The 24,621-nt window shown below is 41.5% G+C and overlaps 1 protein-coding gene across 1 annotated transcript in view; it reads right to left on the bottom strand.

The window, feature by feature from the left end:
- Positions 1-24,621, bottom strand: part of ppp1r37 (protein phosphatase 1, regulatory subunit 37) — a 47,765-nt gene that overhangs the window by 12,032 nt on the left and 11,112 nt on the right. The window contains exons 2-8 of the mRNA XM_047593467.1: positions 16,127-16,224; positions 9,759-9,804; positions 9,484-9,584; positions 5,011-5,130; positions 2,276-2,426; positions 2,022-2,177; positions 897-1,009 (exon numbers count right to left, since the gene is read on the bottom strand). Coding sequence (XP_047449423.1) covers positions 897-1,009; positions 2,022-2,177; positions 2,276-2,426; positions 5,011-5,130; positions 9,484-9,584; positions 9,759-9,804; positions 16,127-16,224 — 785 coding nt within the window. The remainder of the gene's footprint in view (positions 1-896; positions 1,010-2,021; positions 2,178-2,275; positions 2,427-5,010; positions 5,131-9,483; positions 9,585-9,758; positions 9,805-16,126; positions 16,225-24,621) is intronic.

A 24,621-nucleotide genomic window follows, 5' to 3' on the forward strand; every position in this document is an offset into this window, starting at 1 on the left:
GGAATAATGAGACCAACAAACGTGGTGCAGTTGCAATCTCCTCTTTTAAAGTCCCTTACAGTGTGCGGTGTTTCTATTAATAAGACTAAACTATCAGGAGACATTTGAATATTAAAAACAGCAGAACAAGTTTATCTTCTTCTGATGACTCAGCAGAGCCTAAAAGAAAACAGTGTCAAAAATAAACCGCCATCCCACAAGGAAAACTGAGTGGACGAGATAATGACGCTATCAGTCAATGACAGACATGTGACCAGAGACGGCAGCGTATAACAGAGCTCTTTGAAACCAAACCAGATTAAACAGCAGAACCTGAGCCCACATCCGTTGCACGCAAAACGTCAGACGTGTTAAAGGGAAGCCAGAGTGGAAATCTCCAGTCAAATCAGGCGTCAGGTAGCATCTGTTTACACAGCACTTTAATCCCATATCTACACAACTACTGTTGCTCCCAAATTTACACAAAGTAGCTCAGTAGCACTTTTTCTCCTGAAATACAAACACTGGTCATATCTGAGCTCTCATTCTTATTTGCTCTCAATAAAAAACAAACGAGGACATACTGTAATCCTCGTCGCCTCTCATTATTTCCACTTGATGCACGTTGATAGCGGTGACACAGGAAGTGACTGAGGTACAATTATAACGTGCACATGTGGAAGTAAGTCGCCCAACATGAGGACGGCGCTGCCCGCTTCTATTTTGATCACTTCTCTGACAGAGTAATGAGGAGAAAATTGAATTCAGCCTCCCTGTACTGAGAGACGCACACACACACACACACACACACACAAACACACACTCAGCCTGTGAAATCCTCTTTAAACCCCTGATAAGTGTGAGTGCAGACTGGCTTTATTGTCCCTCAGCGTCTGTGTCTGTGTGTGTGTGTTTACCAGTGCAGCAGCAAGGTAGCCCATGCCATTGTGTGTGAGCTGGTTGTTCCATAGCACCAAAGTGACGAGGCCTTTTCTCTGCTCTTTTAGTCCTTCGCACACATAGGCCAGACCTGTGGCGACAAACAAACAGACAAAGCTGGTTATTTATTTCAAGGAAAAATGTCACTGCTTTAACAACGTTCTTATTTCTTAGTGATGTGCTAATTAAACCTAATTTATTGTGAGCTAGAAATAAATCATGGCGAAGGAGTTAAAAACAATAGGTAGTCGCATGAATGAGCACATTGCAACGCAGATGTCTGCTCGAGAACCGCTAAAAAGATAAACTATGGAGCCTAACCCTTTGGCTTTGAGCTCCAAAAGTGAGTCAACTTCCTGCCTGGTGGAAATAAAACATTATTGTTATGCACCGTCAGGATGTTAATGACCACTTACACCTACAATGAGCCTACGGTAACCTGAATGGTGATAAGGCTATGTCGACCTTTATATACAGTCGAAGGTACTAATCCAGCATAAAAAGTTAAAAGTTTAGCATGTGCATCTGAAAATTAGACAACATCATATCAGGGGACAAATCAAATCCAAAGCTGTGATCAATGTAACAACATTATAACAGAATCATCTGTCAAAAGGAGTCTGAATGAAATAAAACTAAATGCTTCAACAGATCCAAAAAGCGTTGAATAAGGTCGGCTGGACTTGTAGAATTTCTTCAACAGATGTTAAAACCCATCAGTGTCTTTAGTCAACACCTCTGGCAGAGCTGGTAAACACAGAGGGATGCTCTAAAATTATCGGCCTGCTTTAACTGGTTCGTATGAGCCAGCATGCCCAGTTGTTTCAACAGAAATACAACTTGTGAATATGTGAATCACTTCTCATTTACTTTGAGTTTTGATTCCTCTTTTGTCCTCAAATACAATCACACTCCATTTGCCTTTCCTCTTTGCTAAGATCACCCCACTTCCCCTACACGTTCTTCTATGAACTTAAATACGTGCCTACACGTATTTATGTTTATGTACATAAAATCATCAAATCTCGTTACAAATTATTAAATTAAAGCCTAAGATAATATAATAATGTGCTTGTGCTCTATGACCGTGAGTCACACTGTACCAGAGTCTAGGATGTGATTGTTGCGCAGATCCAGGATCTGAATGTTGTAGTTGAACTTGAGCAAGTTGCCAAGTTGAGCCGAGTCCTGCAGGCCGTTGAGCTTGTTGTCTGCCAGGTACAGCTCCCGCAGGTTCATGTTCATCTTCAGAGCCGTGGCTGAGCGGGGGAAGCGGAAGACAAAAGCAGAGGATGAGAGGGCAAAACAAAAGTCAGTAATACATCCTCTTCGGTGTCTGGCACTTTGCCCATCTTACCCAGCAACATGAGCGGCCTGCCAGTCAGGCCTGCGTTCTCCAGGTGGAGGACTGCCAGGCTGCCGCTGATCCTGAGCGCTCGTGCTACGAAGGGAGCCGAGTGGTCCAGCAGAGGAGTGTTACGGGCCTCCAGGTACTGCAGGGAGCTCGTCTGAGGGGGAAACACCAACAACGGTACAAATTATCGCATGTGCTCGGCCAAATTAGGTATCTGGAGTCAATATTGTGATGAAAACAATCTTTGGCTGGTGCTCGATATGCAATGAAATAACACCACTTCAGAGGCCAGGGAGGATAATTATATAGCAGAGTCTAGCGTGAGGTGACTAACTCACATGTAAACATGCACATTTTCCACTTCTGCATTCTCAGCTCTGCAGTTTGAGCTGGATATCGATGTTCACTACTAACACAATACTTATTTTAACGTACATACATGAAATATTATCCTCAAATGTGAACATAACAAACATGACATTTATTAGCATTGAACCCAGGGCTGGGCGGTATACGGGTTCATTTTATTCTGTTATGCTATGAATTTTTAATATACCAGCGTACCGTCGTATTTCATTACACAGCGTTCACAACGTTTCACCATGAGACATTATTTTAGACTGGACCATTTTCAATGTAGCTTCTAAACGGAAGGGGACAGAAAAGACGGAAAGGTCGGAAAAATGAAGCAACAGGACAAGAAGACTCGTGCCAAAAAAATGGTGCCGTTTTCTGGGGACAGCCGCCGTCTTGGATGACCTGTCCCCTGGCTATAGCTGTCCCTGAATGTATCCCCAATTTTAGCTTTTTATAAAAGAGAAAAAAAAATGTTGCGCACAGGCTACAATAATTACGGTAGCTGGTCTCGCTGCTATTGACATTACAGACATAGCAGTTTAAATATGGAAAAAATATGAATGAATATCGTAACTGTCCCTGTTTCTGCATTTCATCTTAATAACATTTTATTTATTTTTTTTAATCTCTGAGCCCGGATTTCCACATCAGCAGGCCGGCTGTGCTAACACGGGGCCATGCAAACCTGTTTTACTACTAGTGTGGGATTATTCTACAATATTTACTCACCATCACAGTGAAATAGTCCATCCTTAGTCAATCTACTGCATTAATGCCTCAGTGGAAAATGTTGTGAACATACCCTCAGAATTTAAAAAAATACAGTGATACACATTTTCGGTCAAACCGCCCAGCTTTAATTGGACCCCAGATAAACCCAGTGACATATTGTCTTTTCACCTGTTGAATCCAAGTCCTCATCACTGTGACTCAAGGAGTCAAGCACATGCACTTGTCAAAGCATTAGTTAATTAACACCAGTCTGCTTTGTTGAAATGAGTTACAATGTTTTACTGCCAATACGCAGAGTGTCTCTTACACGTTTGTAGATAGTGGGAAAAGCCTTCAGGTTCAAACACTGATCAGATGACAATCAAATGAGGTTCTCATGCGGTGACAACTGAGAGGAGTAGTAATAAAATTTCGTACTGTTATTGCATCATTACTGTGGTTAAGTATGTGTTGTCTTTTCCCTCTGGGATGGAAGTTATTGTTCAAATCCATACAAATAAAACAAGTATGTAGGCCACAGTATTAATTGCAGACTCCACAGTCTGGTGCACAAATGAGAGATCAGATCAGATTTATGTTACGGTAATATATCATCTTTTAGAGCTCAGACACAGTCGACTGTGCCTTCACACAATTCGTTTGCAGCAGCTGTTCATACCCCAGAGTTTTCTCTCGTGCACTGCTTGAAATATTATCCATTAATGTGTTTGCCTGCCACTCATTTGTATTCTTAACAGTAATAAGGGATGAATGACGTCAAGGAGCAAGCGAGCACAGGCTGACCAGTACGGCTGAGCGCCGGCAGGAAACAGCAGTGTGGAATGACAATGAAGATAAGAAACAGTGGAGAGGCTTTTATTTCTCTCTCTGGGTAAACTACAGAAGCGAGGAAAAGGCACGAAAAGACAGTTTAACCTTGAGACGGATATCTTTCTCTCTAAACATACTCAGACATCACCTTTTACAAATACTTAAAGGGATTTTCTAGGGACAGGAAAACAATAAAGACATACGAATTTTTCCCTCATCATCACTACCTTTGTTGCCAGTTTTATGACATATTATTATCATTATTAAGTATTATTTCTTATGAATCTGAAGTTAGAATATTTTACTGCTTCTACAAACACTTGTCATTCATTCAAGACTTCCTCATACAACACAAAAAAAAAAATGTGGATTTAACTGCGTAAATTCATAACAAAAAGCTCTTTGTGTGTCTGGAAAATAACAACACAAGTACTTCATGTCCACTTCTGGAGACACTACTGAGCGACTATGTAACAATGTAGCGTGAAAACAAATTAGGGGAACTGCAAGTCAAGGAGAGCAGCAGGAAGAGGCGCAGGATTGTATCATTTAAATAGGTTTTAACAGAAACCCGAACAGACATTGTATGTGGTCAAGGTCTTATGTAAGGCTTTAGCTGAACTGTTGTTTTTGCTGTGTACAGGTGTGTCTGGTTGTATTATTACTGCGTTGTGTATTCAGCAGTCATTTGCATTCTAGACCCTGAATCCGTCTTTTAACATCTCCATTATCTCCATTATGGAAAGAAGCGTTGTTTCTTTAAAATGTCATTTTATGGCTCGGTGTGTTTTTGCAGATCACCCTGCCCTGTTTCTGTCCTGGGGGCTGGGATCTCTCACCTTTCTCATCATGTGAGCCGCGGCCTGCCATCCCCGAGTGCCGATGTGTTTGTTGAAGGAGATATTGAGATGTGTGGCTGACTCATAGTACTCTATCATGTCGAAGAGCGCTGATGCACCCTGAGAAGCACAGAGAGAGAAACAGGAGGCAAAGACATTAGGAGGAAAATACCAGACATAATAAAGATTAAAATCACATTTGGTCAGTGTCACACCCTTAAAGAGATATAATAATAATAAGCTGTCGTTGCCAGGGTAACGGTCCCTCAGGACAGGGGAGAGCTGCAGAGGTGTTTAAATGAGGTGTGATACTATGGTTAGAAGCTCAATTTCATGTGTTTGTGTTAAAGTTTAGGGGCGGACGAACAAACTACTGATATTCAGCAGGACTCAAGCATGAATATTTAAATTATTTACTGAAATACAAGCAATAACACCACAATTTAGAATCCGTTATAAATAAAAACATAATGATCAAAAGAAAAGTTCTAAAGTAAAATGGCCCTTATTGACACATTACGATAAATTATATAATGAAGATTCATCGATGGGTGAACAGGATTTTCATATTATAACTTGTTGTGGTTGAGCGAGTTGTCTATTTAATTCTATCTATTTACAGTATTTACCAATTTAGGACGCTGAGGTGACTTTTAGAGACATGTAAGATGATTTCATACTGGATCAAATAAAATAATCTCAGTAATTTATTGAGGATATATCGGTTTAGCCAAAGTGTTAACAACTCACGTATCTGAAACATAACAACAGTTATAGTAAATGTAGTAACATATAGTCTTTTAAAAAAGTTCAAAAACGAGCTGATATTTTCCGCAACTAGCCGACACTTAATCTTATAAATAAACTTATGAATAAATATTTTTTACCAACTAAATTAATAAGAAAAAAAAAATTAAAAAAATGTATTCATGATTTCTCAGATCTAAAAAGTCCATTAATTCGTTCTATGAATGAATTAATTATGATTTAATTCATCTCCAGCAAGTAAAAGGTTCACCGACGTGGTTATTTCAGGTTTATATTTTTATGTGACGACTGTCTTTCATGGAGCAAAAGTATCTTTGGTGTGTGAAATGTAGGAAACAAAACTGTTGTAGAACTCTAAAGCATTTTGGTCATTGGATTTTCAGTTCAGAAAAGGACATTTAAAGAAAAAAAAGTGTGATTATTTGATTTTCATTTTAAAAATCAAAAATTTAAATTTAAATTCAGGGCATTTTTTTCCCTCAGGATTGAGAAGGGATAAAAAAATTATTACTTTTTTCATTTTCTGCTTCAAAAAACAAAAAAAATAAAACTGTTAGAAGACAGAAACAAAAAAAAGTGTTTTTTCACATTGTGAGGACGGCGCTGTGTAACAGAAGTTGATGGACATGGATCAGTTCGTTGTTTTTATACAGCTATATTTCAGCTAAAAACTAAAAATAACTATATATAACCAGACAATAGTTAGCTACTAGCTAACATTACTCTGATATGTGAGCAGAGATTTCTGCAGATGACAAGCCCTGTTTTGTTATGTCAAAAATGACATCAGAGTAAGGCTCCAGAGACATTTTTAGTCTGGGCTAGGGAAACCACAGATAGAGGTCATGTATTTGGGCGCTCTGCCAGAAACACAGTACCATCCTCATACATGCTTTTACTTTGAAAACAGAAACTTATAGTTGCAAAATATGAAAAAAACGGGAACTTTTTGTTTCTGTCTACTAACAATTTTATTTTTGGAAAAGGAAAATGAAAATCGGACGTTTTTTTTCTCAAGTTTTGTTTATCCATTCTCCACCCTCATAAAGAAGAATATCTTGAATTTCAATATAAAGTTTTGACTTTTAAAATGAAAATCAAATAACTGCTATTTTTTTTTTAAACGGAAAATCCAGTGACCAAAACATACACGGACCGCCATCTCTGAGCACTGGTTCGCCTTGCGATCCAGTGATATTTATAGTTTAAGAGTTTTGCTGCACCGTCAACGTGGAAAATGAATGAACTTTCTTTCAATGCTTTTCGTTGTTTCCTAAAGGACTGACAGTAAGTCTCAACTGGACAGTGCCTCTTCTTTTAATTATCTCTGCCACCACGGCCGCCCTCACACTACGCTTTATTTATGTTTAACTGCTTCTCCATTTGTGATGTATCTGTAACTTGAATGTTTGCTGACGACGTTGGCCAGGTCGCCCTTAAAAAGGAGCTTACGATCTCAATGGGATCTATCTGGTTAAATAGAAAAATAAATAAAAAAGTCAGTGCACTCATGAGATCCGAGTGTTTTAATCTCGTTTAGGTAGAGCTGTGGGGGTGTGTCTCTTTCATTAAATACCGATATACTCACAAGGTGAGTGTGTTGCTGATAGTAGAGTGGAGACATATGGATGGTTGCTTTGCTTTTCAATATTAAATTAATTTGCTCCTGAATATCAGATTATAATGTACTGGTTGTTCGCTCCTGTGCACCTCGTCTTTCTCACTGGAAAACAATTAAAACACTCGTTTGAATGGATTTCCCTTTGTGCGGGGAGTTGCAGGATGTGATCCAGATTAAAATGCGAGTTTATCCTTTTTCTGAGCCTGATGAAAAGTAACAGAATCAGACAGGACATTGCATAGTGTCTCCTAACCTTTCCCCCTTTGTGCGTGTGTGTGTATTGAGAGACAGTACTGAGTATACACTAGTGTGTTTATCTACAGGGAGGGGGAGGATGAGTCACATTTAGTCCAATGAAAAACAGCTTTTCAAAGCGCTCTGCGTGCTCGCTTCCTCCACATGATTCTTAAAACATCTCTCCAAAACAATTTCCCTCCTTTCATCTCCCCATATCGTTCTCAGCGAGACGCCACTACTGCAGATTCGAGTCTCTGTCGAATCCAGACATCTACTGTACACGACACACGCCCTCCGCAAAAAAAAAAAGGGAAACATTCTCTCCCCCGTTCGATTCCCAACCTTCCTCTTATCGCAGCTCAACCAGTAACACTTCCTCAATATTTTCTCCTTTCAGAGTCTCATTTTATCCAGGCCCACGGCGAGACACTTGTCTCAGACTAAAACGCTGCTCTCTGGTGACTCAGTGACTGACTCATTCAGTTGCTTCATTCAAATTTCCGGGGCAGTGCTCCGTGTTGGTTGAAAGGAGCGCACACATCACTCCGCCTCTGATTGGTTTTTGTGAAGCTTGTGTTTTGTAGCTGTTCTAACTACGAGGAAAGTACATGTCCAGCATAGTTGAGGAAAGTTATTACTGGTAGATTCCTTTGTGTATAAAGACAAAAAAACTTGCAAATTGTTTTTGCTCATGGCTTCATGTCTAAGGGCCGTGGCACACCAAGCTGGCGGTCGGCTGTTTTCCGGTGTCGAGCCGTCATTCAGCGTGTGCGGTCCCAGTTTTGGCGGCATGTCCTGCACCACTGGCACGAATCGAACCCCCTCTAAAGCTTTTACGCCCACTCAGCGCGTTGAATCGGTCGCAGAGCAAGTCAGGAGAAGCCTGTTTGTAGCTCTTCCTAGTCCTCAGTTAACAGTGGTTTTATTTCCTTCCATGCTGCTGCAGAGGGTATGTGCTGACTGACTGTTTATCGTCAGAGTATTTAGGGTGCGTTCAAGAGCAACTATGTGACGAGAGGTGACATCTTCTTTGAAGGTTGTTCTTTAATGTTGTACGGTAACATGCCAGAATCTACTCTTTCTGGGTGAATTCAAGAGTCAAGTGACAAGCAGAGTTCTTTTAAATTATTCTTTGGAGGGGATAAAACAATCTTCTACTACTATTTGTAGATTTTTTTGCTCGGCTTGGTTAAGCTTAACCTTAAGAGGTGGAGTTAAGAGACTTTTAAATAAGTATGGTAGATTTCTTCATTAAGTACTAGCTGATTTTAAACGAATTACATTATGTGGATGGTCGGGCTGAAGAGAGGACAAAAAAAAAAAAAAACAATCTCACAGCACATCTAGACAACCGCGGACAAAATATCCTCTAATTTAAAAGGTGTCTCAAGGGACGCGGTGATAATTACAAAGCTTCTACGTCTCTGCAGGAAAGCAGCAGGAAGTTGGGACCTAAATTAATTCCGCGGTTAAAGAGTGAAAGTACTGACACGGCTCTAGCTAGACAGAAATAAAATAATGAGCGGTAATTAAAGTCAACCTTCTGGCCCCAACTTGTCCTGTGTGGCTATAAGCAGAGCTGCGTGTGATGCAGCAGTGCAGAGCATATCTGGAGCCTAGTGTGACAGGAAGTGGTCAGGACTGGTGTCCCTCTGTCTGTCTTTGCATGTCTAGAGCCCCAAACATCTCTAATGGTGTTTACACAAGTGGACATTTGGAGTAATCGGAAAACCCATGACAAACACCCCATATCCTACTAGGGCAGCAACAGTGGAAAAGAAGATCAGCAGTGTGTTATTGAATGTTAACAGTGAAAAAGGAGAGCAGAGAGTTTTGAGGCGTCTTACATCTTCGTCCAGGTTGGTCTGCTCCAGGTCTATCACTTTAAACTGGACCCTCTTCAAAATCTCTTCCAGGGACTCACATGACTTGTAGTCCAGCTTCTCACCTTGAAGACATGCATCCACACTTGGTCAATTAATTATTCACCCGCAGTGCATCACATGTTGCTGAATAAAAAGGGGATGTGTAAAATGTACCTCTAGGCAACAACCGATTCCTACGACTTAAACGTGTTGTATAATGTGTGTGTGTGACTGCGATGGTTTTTCTCGGTGCTTACCTTTTAGATCTAAGCAGTCATTTCGCTGCGTCAGGTCTTTCAGTTCCTAGAGAAACAACGAGAAGAGTAGTGTCAGGAAGAGTTCACTCTGTGGATTTCCTCACTGAAGCAAACTTTGCTTTTCACATGACACGCGAGACAATTCAATAAATCAGAACTGGAGGTAAAACAAAGATCTTGTGCAAACTAAGATAAACATTCACCGCGAGGGAAAATGTCCGCAGCACATATTAGCTCAAGGCACCTATAGTGTGTTTTAGTCAGTTTTAGGATTTTTACATAGCGCACAACCTATATTGTAACAATGTATGAAAGTGAGTCACAATCCTCGATGATTTGTTTCGAGATGAGTTGGTTTGTACAAGCTGCTGTTGTCTACTGTCCAAATTGAGTTGAGCCTAATTGGAGAAAATTCGCTAGACAATTTAATTTAAAGGCCTAAAAGTGAAGCAGAGGACAGATAAAAACATTCAGCTAGCATCAACAGTAACTTAGCAGAGCTCTGATACAGTTTTAAGTATCCAGTAGATTGATAAAAAAAAAAAAAAAAGGCTAAACAGGAATGTGAGAGTGAAACTAAACTCGAAACAAAGATTAACTTGGAAACTCCAAGCGTTCTGAGAGAGAATCAGCTTCTTTGAACGCGGAGGACTAACCTGGACTGGTTTTGTGTCTATGTGACGTAATGGAAACATAGTGCATGTGTACAAGACTAACCAAGACCTGACCATGCAAATAATGTCCCAGTGTTATTTATGTGTAATCCGATTCTTTAAACATGAACATGTTCATCTGTGTGTGCGTTCACCTTGACCCCAATCTACTCTGCGCGGTGGTCGCCGGCCACACAGATCGAAAAGGTGGAAAATGATTTAACCCTCTTGACACCCAACTGCCTACGCAAACATGAAAACATACACAGCGCAGCCCCCAAAACTATGTACCAGCAAATCCCTCTCTCTACTGCCCAGCCCATTCAGCATGAACTCGCTAACCCCTGCCCTCCTGTCTCTATGCTGTTACTTATCTGTGTGTGTCTGAACATGATAACGTTGGTTTAGTTGGAGTGAGAGTTCATGGCTTCTTCAGGGGGTTCAGTAAAACCACCGTTACGCTGTGCGACGAACGCAACATCTGAAAGCTGCTCTGTATTAATACATTCAGCGGTATTATTTATAAAGTATATAAGGCTTCGCGAAATATGGCTAATTACTATATAAACTGAAGCAGGCAAATATTTGCATCAATTTAACTCCAGTCAATTCCCAGCTTCAATTAACTTGAGCACCTGTCAGTGACAATGACTTTATCAGTGCAAATTCCTCTCTGACAGAAACGCCACCACCCAAAATAGTGCATGACGCACAAGGGCGCCTCTGCATGAGTGGTGGTGTGCATGTGTGTGTGTTGTGGGTGGATGACATCGAGCAACTGTTTCAAATTCTGACCTTGTTCATTAAACGCTGCGGAAACTATTAAATGCGTGTTAGACTACGCCACAGAGTCAAGGAGTCTGAGGACTTTCTGCAAACCCTTCAGCATGAAATCCAGAGAGAAAGATGTGAGAGAAAATTCACCATCGGCCTGAATGAATTCACAACACAAAAGCCATGATAATTAAACTACGATTCTGGTGAAACTGCGACTGATTTCATCATGTAGACTCTTAGTGAACAATGTTCTGTGATAAATGCGTCTACAAAACGTGAAATTTTCTATGGAAAACGATTCATTCAGGCTTCTAATGAGAACATACGCTACTTCATCACTGGCTTCTGTTATTTTCATTTTTCCCCATCTTTCTTGTAAATACATCAACATCTGAACAGCTCTGGCTAGTTTAAAAATACTGATTTTCTGATTCAAACTGATCCTGATTTGAAAAAAATCCAATATTGACTCATAAAATCCTCAGATCAGATCTGAACAATGAGGTTTGTGAGAGAGATTCAAAACATGACAGAAGCTACAGCCCTGAGGTGACTGTCGACACGGACGACAGAGAAGAGCATCGAAAAAAACAAAGCCATGTGCAAGATAGACCAACTAGATGTAGAATATTGTGTTAGTTTGGTTCGAGCAAAAAGAAAAAAGAAAAAGGAAAAAAAGGAAAGAACATACGAAGATCAGATATTGTGGAAAATCACATATCTCTGGAACCAATGACAAGTAAAATAGTTGATACTGTATCAAATCAAGATGCAGTAAATCAGTAGCGACATCCGGGCCTCATGTACTTGTCCCCGTCACATTTGCAGACTTTATTACTTCACTCTAAAAAGGGACTAGGGCCGCTTACCATCAATTAACCTATTGATTATTTTCCTATTTGTCAATTCAAGTCTGATTTTTTAAAATTTCTCTATCAATCACTTTCTGATTGGTTGATTAACTCTTTGTTTAACAACTGAATACTAAAAAACTCCCATATTATTCAGTTATTCAGACGTGATGATACTATTTAATAAAGGTTTTATTTAGGTTTACACTAGTAAACATGTTTTTGTTGCACTATATTCTGTCATTAATTAGAAAAGACAGTGTTTAACTTATGAGCAATTAACTTCAGACACTTATGATTCAGTTTATTATTATTTATCTGCAAAAGATTGTTTACTCCTATTTACATCGTAATGCAAATCTATTTAGTTTAGTTCTACAAAGCCTGCTTCTAAGTGGGTCTCTGTTTAAAGTATTCTCAGCCTTTTGAAGTTCGGGTTCAAGCTTTTTCTGTCATTTTCTGCATTCCTGGCAGCAATTCACACACAAGAAGGCTGCATTTCTCAACCATGTTTGGAAATGCCTTAGAGCCCATTGGCATATGCAATGTAGAAATGTGAACTTTGGATTTTGCATCCTTAAAACGGGGACGCAGGTGCTTACACAGCACGTGCGGGTGTACTATACATACGCGAGAAAAGCTCTTGCTGGGCATTTACTGTTTATTTCGTGCACGATGAACGTGTCAACCTCGTTCTAGATGTACCGTAGCAGACTTCAGGGAGACCATGTTTCTGCAGATTCAAAGAAAGCAAAGTCTGCACCCCGGCCGCATGTGAGACGTTGCATAACTGGGAAATCACTCGTCCCTGAGGGAATTTCAGCGGCAGAAATGTGACACAAGGCTACCAAGTGTCCAGGTTTTAAGACTCTGGTGGGAGTAACGGCGGAACGGGCATTCAACATGCGGCTGCTAAATAGTGACACTTATAAACTTGCGGACACACAAACAACCGGACAGAAACGTACATAACCTGTAGGGCCCCTGGCAAGGCGCCACGTGTACAATCCACTTGGACTTAATAAAGAAAGCATTTAGAGTGAGGGAGGGAAAAAAAAAATGTAAATGGTTGAGCACCTCTTGCTAACCCCCTCCTTTCACCGGCCAGGCATTCGGTCTGTTTATGTGGCTGGTTACTGCAAGGATGACTAAGCAGAAATGAGAGGGGTCTGTAGTGGACCAACAAACTAAAGTGGTAGGGAGGGATGGAGCGAGGCCAGACATCGCAAACATGAGCAATCACAAAAAAGCAGAGGGGAGGGCAGGAATCCCAACTGCCAGTGGAAATGTACCGGGGCCATAAGACTAAACGAAGCTCGCAGCGGCGGCAGCAGCTTAGCGCGGGGATGTGTCTTTCCGCAAGTAGCCGAGATGTTAACCCAACCTCTCTCCCTCAGCTGACCAGGCGTGTGGGGATTTCTTTGCAGTGTCCCTTGAATAACGAATGTGCTTCCATCTGAGGCCCTCTTAACTTCATCATCATCATCGCTCATCGTTAACCTGCAAACCGGCATGTAGAAATATGCAAACTTCCAGTGGAGAGGCCCGCGTGAGGGGTTTATGGTGTGTGCTGCAGGGACAGAACAAACAGGAGAAAGTGCTAATGTGTCCCTGCTGCAAATACCAGCACTGCCAACCCTATGTGAGGCTGGTTTGGTAGCGAGACTTTCCTACACAAGCACGATGCGGGACAGAGGCATATAGAGGTTTGCATATACACAGTAAGTGTCAAAGTTATCAGATCAACCATTACATTTCCAGTAACAGTTGAGGTGCTTCCCCGCCATAAACAGAAGAAGGTTTCAAGTCTGTATTAGCGGCAGGGTTTTTATTTTTAACGCTTGAGAACTGAACATGTCGTCAGCAAGACGTTAAAGCTCGCTGTAACTTACTATGGTTTGAGCCATTGACAAAGTGGGAAGTTGTGCTTTTGTCTGGAAGAACTTTGTGACATCTCAAGGGTGTAACTAACTTTGTTTTTACCAACATATTCCTCTGGACAACTCTCTCTTCCTGGGTGTCCCCGGTCTTGCATCACCGCCCAGTCTGCTGCAGCGGTGCGTCATCATTACCATAACGGCAGCTTTTCTTTCTTTTTTTTCAGAAAGTGTAACTTCCCAGTGTTCAGTCATACGTTTTTGTCCATTGGTGAGAAATTCAGATAAATGGAAACACTGTTTTCTATTGTGTGGTATGAATAATATTGTCTTAATGTATGAGAGTAGTGGGAAAGTTCAGGGTTGGAAATATCTTCAGTCTTTGATAGAAACTGACTATTACATGGTCAGATTAATTGTCTAGAAGCAGGACAGACACCACTTGTCTAATTTCTGAGAAAACAAAGACAAATCAAGAAACCTGTTCTGACTGTGCAACTAAGTGAAAAAAATGGTTCTTGACATGGATTTTGGATATATACAGTAGAGAACTCCTGATCAATTTTTTTGTGCCCAAATCCAATATCTATCTTTTAATATTCAGTATCGGCCAAACTGACTCCTGATCTGATCTTAAATAAACAACATTTCCTCTCCTGTAGATTCATAAAGTGTTTTCTTATCTTACTTGTATTGTCCTAGATGATGTATGCACTGTGCGGCTGTAGCAAGTTCGGTAAAAGGTAACGTAGCGAGGACAGCACAGCTTGCTCTCTATTTAAGAAATGAGATGGTCATGCAATGCCATAAACTCTGTAAGACGCTTCAACGCTAGCGCTACACGGTCTATGTGCTGGCCAACCATAAAAAAAAAAACAATATCAGGACCAGCCCTGATACAGACTGGGACATCCTTACTATACAGTATGTTTTACATATATCATCCTCTAGCATGCGGCAGGACAGGAAAGACCCTGCAGGATTTCTCTGCCCACTGATTCATATTTCCTCACCTCACAGGAGGAACCATCCAAACATGTTAACGGCAGCGATTCAAATCAAGCATGTGCACCGATTCACAAATGAAGTCACAAGGTCGGCAGAAATTTAAAAAACAAAACCCGGAGGCTTCCCCTGCTGGAGTTTAAGAACTGCTTATATAGAGGGATTATGGGACACATGACTGTGCTGGTTAACCCACTGGAGATGGCAGTGGGGGAAAGAAAAAAAAGAGAGGGAGAGAAAAGAAAAGAAAAGAAAAAGAAAGGCCCACTTCTGCAGGATCACAGCACATGTCCAGAGTCATGCCGGGCTGCATCATACCATGCCCTCAAACCACATTAACAAACTTCTGAAGTGTTTCCATGCCCAGAAGAAAAGGCCCAGGATGTAATTCTTGGAAATAAATTCTGTTCGGCCTCACAGACAGGAAAACTTCATTATTACAAAAGGCTCTTGGGTGGAACGAAAAGACTTCCTAACTGCTCTCAGGCTGCTTGTCCACCGGCTCCTGTATAGCTCGGTGTTGACATGATTTGACTACATTCAGTCGTCTTTTGTATGTCCTATAACCTTGTTGTACAGTTATTTTTATCCCAGTGGTTTTGAACAAGCTCAACTCTGAGAAGGTGTCTCATGCTCACCATTTTAACAGGCTTTAATCAATATGGCTTTTTACCTAATTCAATAAGGGTGAATCGTTTGACTCATTTGTAAATGATTTTTTTGAAGAATTAATATAATTATGAGGTCTGTTTCCATTCAACATGCAGTACGCACTGATTATGTGAAACATTTAAAGTAAGGAAAAAGCTAATGACATAACCTGGCTTTGACCTTTGGCTTTTTCGGTAGGAACCAGGTGAGGGGTCATGGCCTTGGGATTTTCACCTGTGACTGAGACTTCGCCATCAAAAAGCAGCTGTTGACCACTTTATGACACCATTGTCTGCACTGACAAGGGCTATTTTTCCATTCTGCCAAGAGACTTAGGAGGGGATTATGACGTTCCACTCGCGGTGGCAAATAACAATTTCTAGAGGAAACAGGCCTCCTCATTAATCTCTCTTTCTGCGACATTGTTCTCAGTATTTCCTCAGTGGATGAAATAAATATTTTCCCAACAACAGACTCATGGACAAGGAAAACGGTTAAGAGCATGTGTTACAACTGTGTTTGTTCAAGTGTTTGTGTGTTCAGTTGGACCTTACCTGTATCTGTTTGAGCACTTTGGATATAGGTTTACAGTTGAGTTTCTGACAGGCCTGTTTATAGGACGAGAGGATCTCCTCCACTGTCACATTCTGAGCTGCAAAACACAACAAATTCAGACGGTTAGGATTGTTATTTCTATTTCTTCTTTCACTCTGTAGGCAACAGAGACATACTCAACCACAACAAAGAAGAAATGAATGAAAAAGTGACCGGGAATGTCCCAAAGTTATTTTCCTGTGGGTTAACTCTGTTCTTAATACGGTAATTTTTTATTTTGACGTAATGGAGCAGCACACTTACATGAAATCACATCTAGCGATCCAATTACACCACATGTAACAGGTTTCCTTTGATAGTTTCCTATAACAGCTTTTATAACGTGAAAGGAGGACTGGGTCAGGATTTGGACTCGTTTGTCATCTACAGCAACACCGAAGTTCAAATAACCACTTTAGGAGGTGCATTCAGTTCAAACAGACTTCAACACCGATGCAAAAGTGGCTGCGCCAAATTTACTCGCTGGCGCATGTTGTCATATCATTAAGTTAACTGATGCCTATTAATTCTGTGTGTTTGGCAGTTCACTCACTGGTTGCACTTAATTATGAAGCTGTTGCATGAGTACAACCAAATAGCACAGTGGTTTTGATAGCCGCCACTGCAAAGCAAAACAAATAAAGCATCTGGAAAAGATTTACAAAGCTTCGGAACATGGCTGAATCTGTACTGATGCTCCTCCTGCAAATAAACACAGGATATGCCTGAGTGAAAATTATGAGCAAAATAAAAATCTAAGACCTGGAGACAGTTAGAAAATATTCCTGTTTTACGTGACCTGTTTGTACTTCTGCCTTAAGGAGCACTCTCCTGACAGAGAGGATCAGGAATCGTAACCCCTTTAAGGGCTCCCCTACTTAAGTCAGCAAAAAGGACGTATTGTTCTTGGTTTGTGTGTGGGTCAGACGCTGTTGCCTTCTCAGACTGTTGCGGGGGCTAACTCCAGTCAGATGACTGGGCAACATTCAAAGCCACTGTTCTGGTTGAGAGACTCAGCTGAGAGAAGGAGTGAAGCACAGGAGAAAATAATGGCAGAAACAAAGAAGGAAACTCATGCACGCAGGAAGCTGGAAGAGCCGGGACAGACAGGCCGATGTGCGTTCTACTTGCATCCACACTGCTGAAAGTATTGCACTAACGCACAAGCTGCTCTGCCCGTGTGTGAATGTGACTTTCGCTGCAGTCAGCGTTTTGATATCTCTCGCCAAGGTGAGAACTTGTCCACTTCACTGTTTAGTTTCATCCATCTCCGATGTCATTCATCTCCCCCAGTGTCTCCATCAGCTTTTACTCGCTAGCAGGGGGGGTGTGATGAACTTGAGAAAGCGTTAGAGGCGAGCAGCACCAGCAGCGTGTAGAATTGCGTAGTCAGATTCTCACTGAAATTTACTACAAATTCACTGCAAGAGACCAAGACTGGGGAGAGTCTGAAGTAATGGTGTGCGTGTGAGACAACATGAAAGGGTGAGTCAGAACCACATGAAAACAGTGAGAACGACCACAACGTATATTTTCCTTGTTTTCAGAGCCAGACTAAGCAGTGCCTACAACACTAACCAGATCCTGCAGCAGGGCCTGGTCCAGAGTGTATATGTTTGCAAACACGCACTAAAAAAATGGCTGGATGAGGATACAGAGATGGATGATATTAAAAGACATATAACTTCTATATACACAGGAGCAGAAATACGTTTAAGTTCTCGATCCATCAGATGCACACCGCTAAAAGCTCACAGAATTTACTTTTAGTTCTTTGAAATCTGCACTGCACAGTACGGGTCTCGTTTCAGCCATAGAAGGTAACGCACCCAACCTAAGTCAACAATTTACAGGAAAAAAAAAAAACTCAGACTACTCCGTCTTCAGATAAATCAAGAAAGAAACAGAAAAGAGGTACAATCACTCACTGTTTGCTTGTTAGTGAGGAAGAGAAAACTTACTGAATCACTTTAGTGTTAGCATGATAACCAAACACAACGTGGGCAATTGCCATGTAAACATGTACATCTTCTGTCTGTTTTGGGAAAGTTAGGAGCGTCTGTTTCTCTTTTGCCATGTCGCCCTAACTGCTGTTAACTGTAATTTACAGGAAGTCATAACTTTTGTAAGTTAAAGCTGCCTCACTTCACTGGTACAGCAACAAGTATGAGGCCTCTTATCTGGCTTCAGACCTGCAAACACAGCCAGTTCTGACTGGTGACCACATGACAAAGTCAGCGGTTTTGCTACCAGGAATCGACTCCTAGATCTCAGAGATGGGAGCTTCGGCGGAGTTCAATTCATGTGCCCTTAACAAATTTCTTCACTCTAATTAGCGCTACAAAGTAAAGCCAGCGACCGCAGGATGCACGAGACTGCTGTTAAAAACAGAACTCCATGTTTGTGCGAGGTTGGCCTTTCATTACCATCAAGTCTGGACTTCAGTCACACTGATATTCATCCTCCTGAGAGGTTGGAGGGAAACACACATACGCGGCACTAATTGCGCGGAAACCTTTTCTTCAGGCTGAAGCAAAAAGTAGAAAATGAGATAAGAAACAGCATGAACACTCACATGCCAGTTCATTAGGTCCACTAGTGAAAACAAACACAATCCACTATATCCGTGCAGCACGAAATCCCCATTAATGACTATTAGAATATTCAGTTTATGTTGAAACGCGACATGAAAGGTAGTAATTTAATTGTATGATTATCCTGGAAGATGATATAAACATGCGTCAGTAGAACACAATACCATCCAATAATACTACGCACCACAGCTAAGATTTAGTGCTTTAGTGGTATATTAAGAGGTCTCAATAGAAATGTTTGCCAGATGCAAAGCAAATACTTTCCATACATAAACATATGGTCTTGCAAAAACTCAAATTAAAAGCCATCAATCTGTATAATGCGACATCTAACAGATACATGAACTAATAAAGATCACATTGAGGTCTATGACCCAACTGAAAACACCAACACAAGCACTTTAAGCCTTGTGTAGAATAAAACTTAATGGCGACAGCTCTTAGTTTAGCTCTTTTGGTAAAACTGTGACGCTTTATTTAGATATTATTATACCACACGTTCATTCCTTTGCTCTGTGCCCATGAGTAGTAGCGCCTTGAATAAAAAAGGTAATTAATAACTTACTGTGATAAATTCAAGGTGAAGTGTCATCATTTACACCTTCTTCCAGGGTTTTTTCTAATGCAGATCAGTTACATCCTGCACATCAGTTGTAATAAAATGTCACTCTTACAAAGTACACTTTCCCAGGGTGTATGTATATTTGTTTAACCCAGTTCATCCTCATCTACATTTGTGCCACAAGTTGTGTGGATTTAGCCTAAACGCCACAGCTTCGAGAGGGAGACGTCTGGTGAATGTGTACAGTACAGTGTGTGCGTTCCAGTGAACACTGTGTCCTTGGAAAAGAGTTATTGTGCAGGGTCGCTGTTGAGCAACTGTGTGAGTGTAAACATTTCCTGAGGGAAGGTGGGGTTTGGGGTGGGGAGGGTCTCATGCTTACTACACTGTATTTTCACACAACTCATTAATTAGAGGCCGAGGGAGAATAATAGCAACAAAAAAACAACAAGGGCCCATTGTTCAAATGACAAATAATCTATCACTGCTGTGCACGGAGACTCCGGTTTAACACCTCAATAAATAACAAATGTTCTGTTAATGCATGTGAAATGAACTGTAAAAAAACAACGAGGGAAGAAGAAAAAAGAAGCAGCTACTTATGAGTCAAACGACTGGTGTTGCACAGAAGTCGAGAGATGAGAGCTGCACAGACTGCGAGTGTTTCTGCTTGCTCTGTCTTTGTTTTATTGCCCTCCCCACGGTGCTGCTGGTACATGCATGGAGGGAGTGGCGATGTGGAGGTACGCAGAACGAGGGAGGGAGGGAGGGGAAATTACTGTTCTGAACAACATCTTTGAAAACCAGGTTCAGAGCCGACAATATGCATAATATTCCCGGAGAAGACGAAGCACACAAGAGAGACGGGAACCTAGATCCAGATCTTCAAATCAACATACAAATAAGCAAAACAAAAAAGACAGATGCTACCGGAAGAGCCCCGGGATGCCTGGAGAGAGGGGAATGAACTGACTCCAGATAAGCAGCGACATTAGAGGCTGACAAGCTCAAAAGCCTTTTGATTTAAAATACTGTATGTGCGGGTGAGACGAGGGCCAAGGGCACATACCAAATACAGTTGAGGGCTCAGTTAGACCCACAGCTGACCAGACATTTGCCGCATGTCAATCCCCTCCTCTCTTTCCCAAGAGTTTTTATCTGAATAAAGGCAAAAGGGACAAAACGAACCGGGTCTGTGTCCACTGTATCCATCTGATGCCAATTTTGAAATTTGCTCCGCCGCACTCAGAGATGTAAGGGCCTTCATGCTGAGTCGGTTATCTCAGCCGCTCTGCAGCTCGTCTCCTCAGATGACAGATGAGAGACGAGACATTAATCAACCTCGACATTTCAGGTGTACAGATGACAGGAGAGGGGAACTGTCTCTAATCTGACTGAATCCTCCGAGCGACACAATCAAGCGGCAGTACGTCCCCCTTCTCTTATTGTGGTTGGCCACCATCCACAGTGCTGCAACGACAACAACACACACTAAATCACTTCCTGCTGCTATCGCTTAGCTTGTGAGCAACAAAGAAAAAAGAAAAAGAGTAGGAGGCTGCTACAACAGCATCTGGTTTGCTGACTCAGACCAACAGACGTAAATTAACTGCTTCAGGCTTTAGGGTTAAGAAGAATAATGATGCTCATTTTACTACCGCCCTGCTGGCGCAGGTTCATCCTCTAGTAGAGCAAACATCTCGAACGTCATCACTCACTCACTCACACGCCAAAAAGTAATGCGATACAGAAGTTGTCTAGATGTGACACTTAAACATAACGTCTTACTCACAAATTATTTTCTTCAAACACTGATCAGCCACAGCATTAAATCTACTTAAGTCATCTTGTTCTGCTGGGAAACCATTGGTCCTAATGTGGAATTAATATGGATGTTACTAAGACACATATCACCCACCTAAATGCTGCTGCTGATCAGGAACCCAAACTCAACCCTCCCTGCATCGCTTGCAGGGCAATATGGCAAAATTACCACAAACTCTTCTCAGGGACAGATTAAAAAAAAAAAAAACATGAAAAACAACCCATGGCCTCCGAACTCCCCAGATCCCAAGCTCATTGAGCATCTGCAGGATGTACTCGAACAAGCCCAATTCACAAAGGCCCCTCAAGTGCTCCCACTACCAACACCCACAGGCGTCCTGTATCGATTCCCCAATGAGAGAGACTTCGAGGCAAAATAGAGGCTTGAACAATTTTTGGCAGGCGTTTTTAACGTTACAGCTGATATGTGAAATTTCCAATCATAGAGGTTAGATGTTATATTTAGAGTCACAGAGACTCAATCATAAATCTGTCCGATGAAATCCAGACATGTGTGTGGAACAGATCTGGAAAGTTCAGATCAGGATAATCAAATGTGGAATCCAGCTATAGGTTAACAACCAAAAATGATCTGTTTGGATATTTAATAACCTGACAGACCAATGCCACTAACGGGCCTCTTGATGCTGTGGAAATCACTACAGAGCCATCATGGGGTCGGCTCAAATCTTCTAACAAATTTGCTGGAGGACATGTTAGAAAGTTTTTGCTCTGTCAATATGATTTTCGAAGGCTTACAGGAGAGGCAGCGAGGCCATGAGTGGACAGCTGTGATTGACAGCCTGCTCTCCTGGCTCTCTCCACGACTCACCCCGTCTCGGCACAAAACAGCTGAATTAGCTAATGTTAGCGCTGTTGCAGCACACACACACACACACACACACACACCCAGCTGGCTTAGTGTCTTGGGGCGAGGAAAAAAACCTGCATGCAACAAAGGAGGAACTTGCCGTAAATTATAAATCAATTACTTAACCTGAACAACTGGCAGCGCGGCAACAAGTGCAGGCACATACGCTGAGAGGAGAGCGCTGTACTTAGAGTAACACAAAGCTGCTCAACGTTCAACTGTCATGCACTGAACCCGAGAAGGTTTTCAATCGGCTTAAAACCTGCCACTTCACTTCCACACCTTAACGGGCTGGGAACGCACGACAATTTTTTGAGAGTCTACTTCAAAATACACATAAAAAAAATAAATAAAATACTCTCAGTTGGCTGCACCTTTGAGTAGGCACTACCAATTAGTCGTTTGCATCTTCTTTCATCCTTTCTTTTCATTATTATCTTTACGTAGAAATATTCCACTTACATAACAACCCACCAGAAGAAAACGCCCAAGATTCATTGTTAAAAATACAAACTTAACATTCATCCAGCACCCATGTCTGTAAAACCATCTGTTCAACTAAAAAACAGAAGAGCAGCATCAGATGTGAAAAACTCAGCTAATTAGTTTGTCAATTAATCAAATCACTGTAATAATGTGTCCCTTTTTTTTTTTTTTTTTAATTGCAGCCTGACACGCAAGTATGACTTCTCATCAGAAATGATGCATCACTATTAAACGCAGTAGCTAAAAATACATCTCTTCCCCTTTGTAGCTGCACAACATCATAACACATTTGCAATCAAAGCCTCCATCGCTGCCCACGAAAGGTCAAAACAAATCAACCAGCAGATCAACCCACATAGAGCCAAGAGTGAGCAGGGGATTCAGTTGTAGACTTAACTTTTCTGTTGTGTTTCAAATAAGAACTCAATGAAAACTCAGTGACATTTTAGCTCATCTTGACTTTCTACAGCTGTTTTCCTTGTCTTCATACAGCGTCACCGTACGTTTGCATTTGAGTGCCTGATGTCGCGCAGTCGCTAGGAAATGAAGTTGTGGACCTCAATGAGATTTACCTGGATGAGTATAAATAAAACAGGTGTTGTTTGTTTAGAAATACAAGAAGGGAGCGAGCAGCAGGTTGACTGTGGGGGAAGCGACTGAAGATGACGCATATCTGCAAGTTTATGTCCGGCTTGTTCAGCAGGTGTTTGTTTAGTTGCTCACACTCTTACTGGCAGATTGTGTTGCACTTACAGACAAGTCTGCTTCACTCTCTCCACTTTGTGTAATGCCATAATTCAAAACAGGGAGTGGAAGTAGGAGTGCGAGGATTATGAAGTAAGGAGTCTGCACGGCAATAGGAGCACTGCCCATTTTTTTTCTAACCTATTCACACCTGGCAAACTGCTGCAGAAACAGCTCCGACGTCATACTGTTGGTTTTGGAAAGTTACAAAACACATTGGCCAACAATCACATCTTCCATTCTCCGAGCTTCTGTACGGAGCTCGTTTCCGTTATAGCAAAAAAAAAAAAACATCAAGGAAGACGTAAGAGCCGCAACCATTTGCTTATGAGGCTCCACAAAAGCTCTTGATGTCGAAGCCAAACCTCAAGGGCCTGTATACACATGCAATTCTCATATTTCAATGTGTTTAATAGGGGGTAGCATCCCACTTACCTAGAAGCAGCCATTATGAATGAGCTGCGGTGACTTCAGACTATTATCATGCAAAACAATCGAATACTAGCGCCACAGGGGATCAATATAATATCATTTAATATTTTTCTATGAGAAATACTGTTCATATGAGACCTTTGTATCTTATTCTTTGTCAAAGTGACGTGAAACAAAGCGAAAACACATCGTCTACAGACGCTGCTTCCTCCTCTCACTCCAGAGCCAAAGAGGAAACGAGGAAAGACAAGGGCGTGCGTGAGGAAGAGGTGACACAATTTGTACAGACAGAAGATGATAGAAAATGGAAATGCCCTGACCCACATAAGGTCTTGGATGTCATTTGTTTGACTTGTTGGCGCATACAGGCTTCGCTGCCAAAGAATGAAATCGTGTTTTCTGTAGAAAGCTGGAGAGAAACTGTGAAATGTGCGGTGAAGACTGTACCAGCCTCGACCAAGCTACTGTATATAAACAGCTGAGCTGCCGTCTGCACACATCTGGGGCAGCGTGTTTCTACATACCACACACTAAGAGACGACGGTGGTCAGAAATTATAGTCTGTTTATTAACTAACTAACGAGGGACTTATACGGACGAGCTGTTATGTAGTTAATATTTACCTCCAAGCCACATGTCCTGTAAGGTTTCTGTAAGGTCTCGTACTATGAGCTGAAATAAGAATTTAAAGATTGCAACTGAGAAAAAAAGAGCTTCACCAATAGAGAAGATTGGACACAAGGCACATGGCGCATGGAGGCCAGATGTCGTACCAGCAATACATGACGAAAAAACCCTTCAGGTCTCACAAAGGTTTGTCTCGTACTTTGAAATCAAACGCTGATCATTTACAAACCTGTGGGCTTTAGATGACTTCCGCTACATCCACATATGAAGCATTTGGTTCATGACTTTGTGGCAGACAGTTGGTTTTTCTTGCCT

This window comes from Mugil cephalus, chromosome 9 (genome assembly GCF_022458985.1).
Source record: "Mugil cephalus isolate CIBA_MC_2020 chromosome 9, CIBA_Mcephalus_1.1, whole genome shotgun sequence".
In the NCBI taxonomy this organism is placed as follows: Eukaryota; Metazoa; Chordata; class Actinopteri; order Mugiliformes; family Mugilidae; genus Mugil; species Mugil cephalus.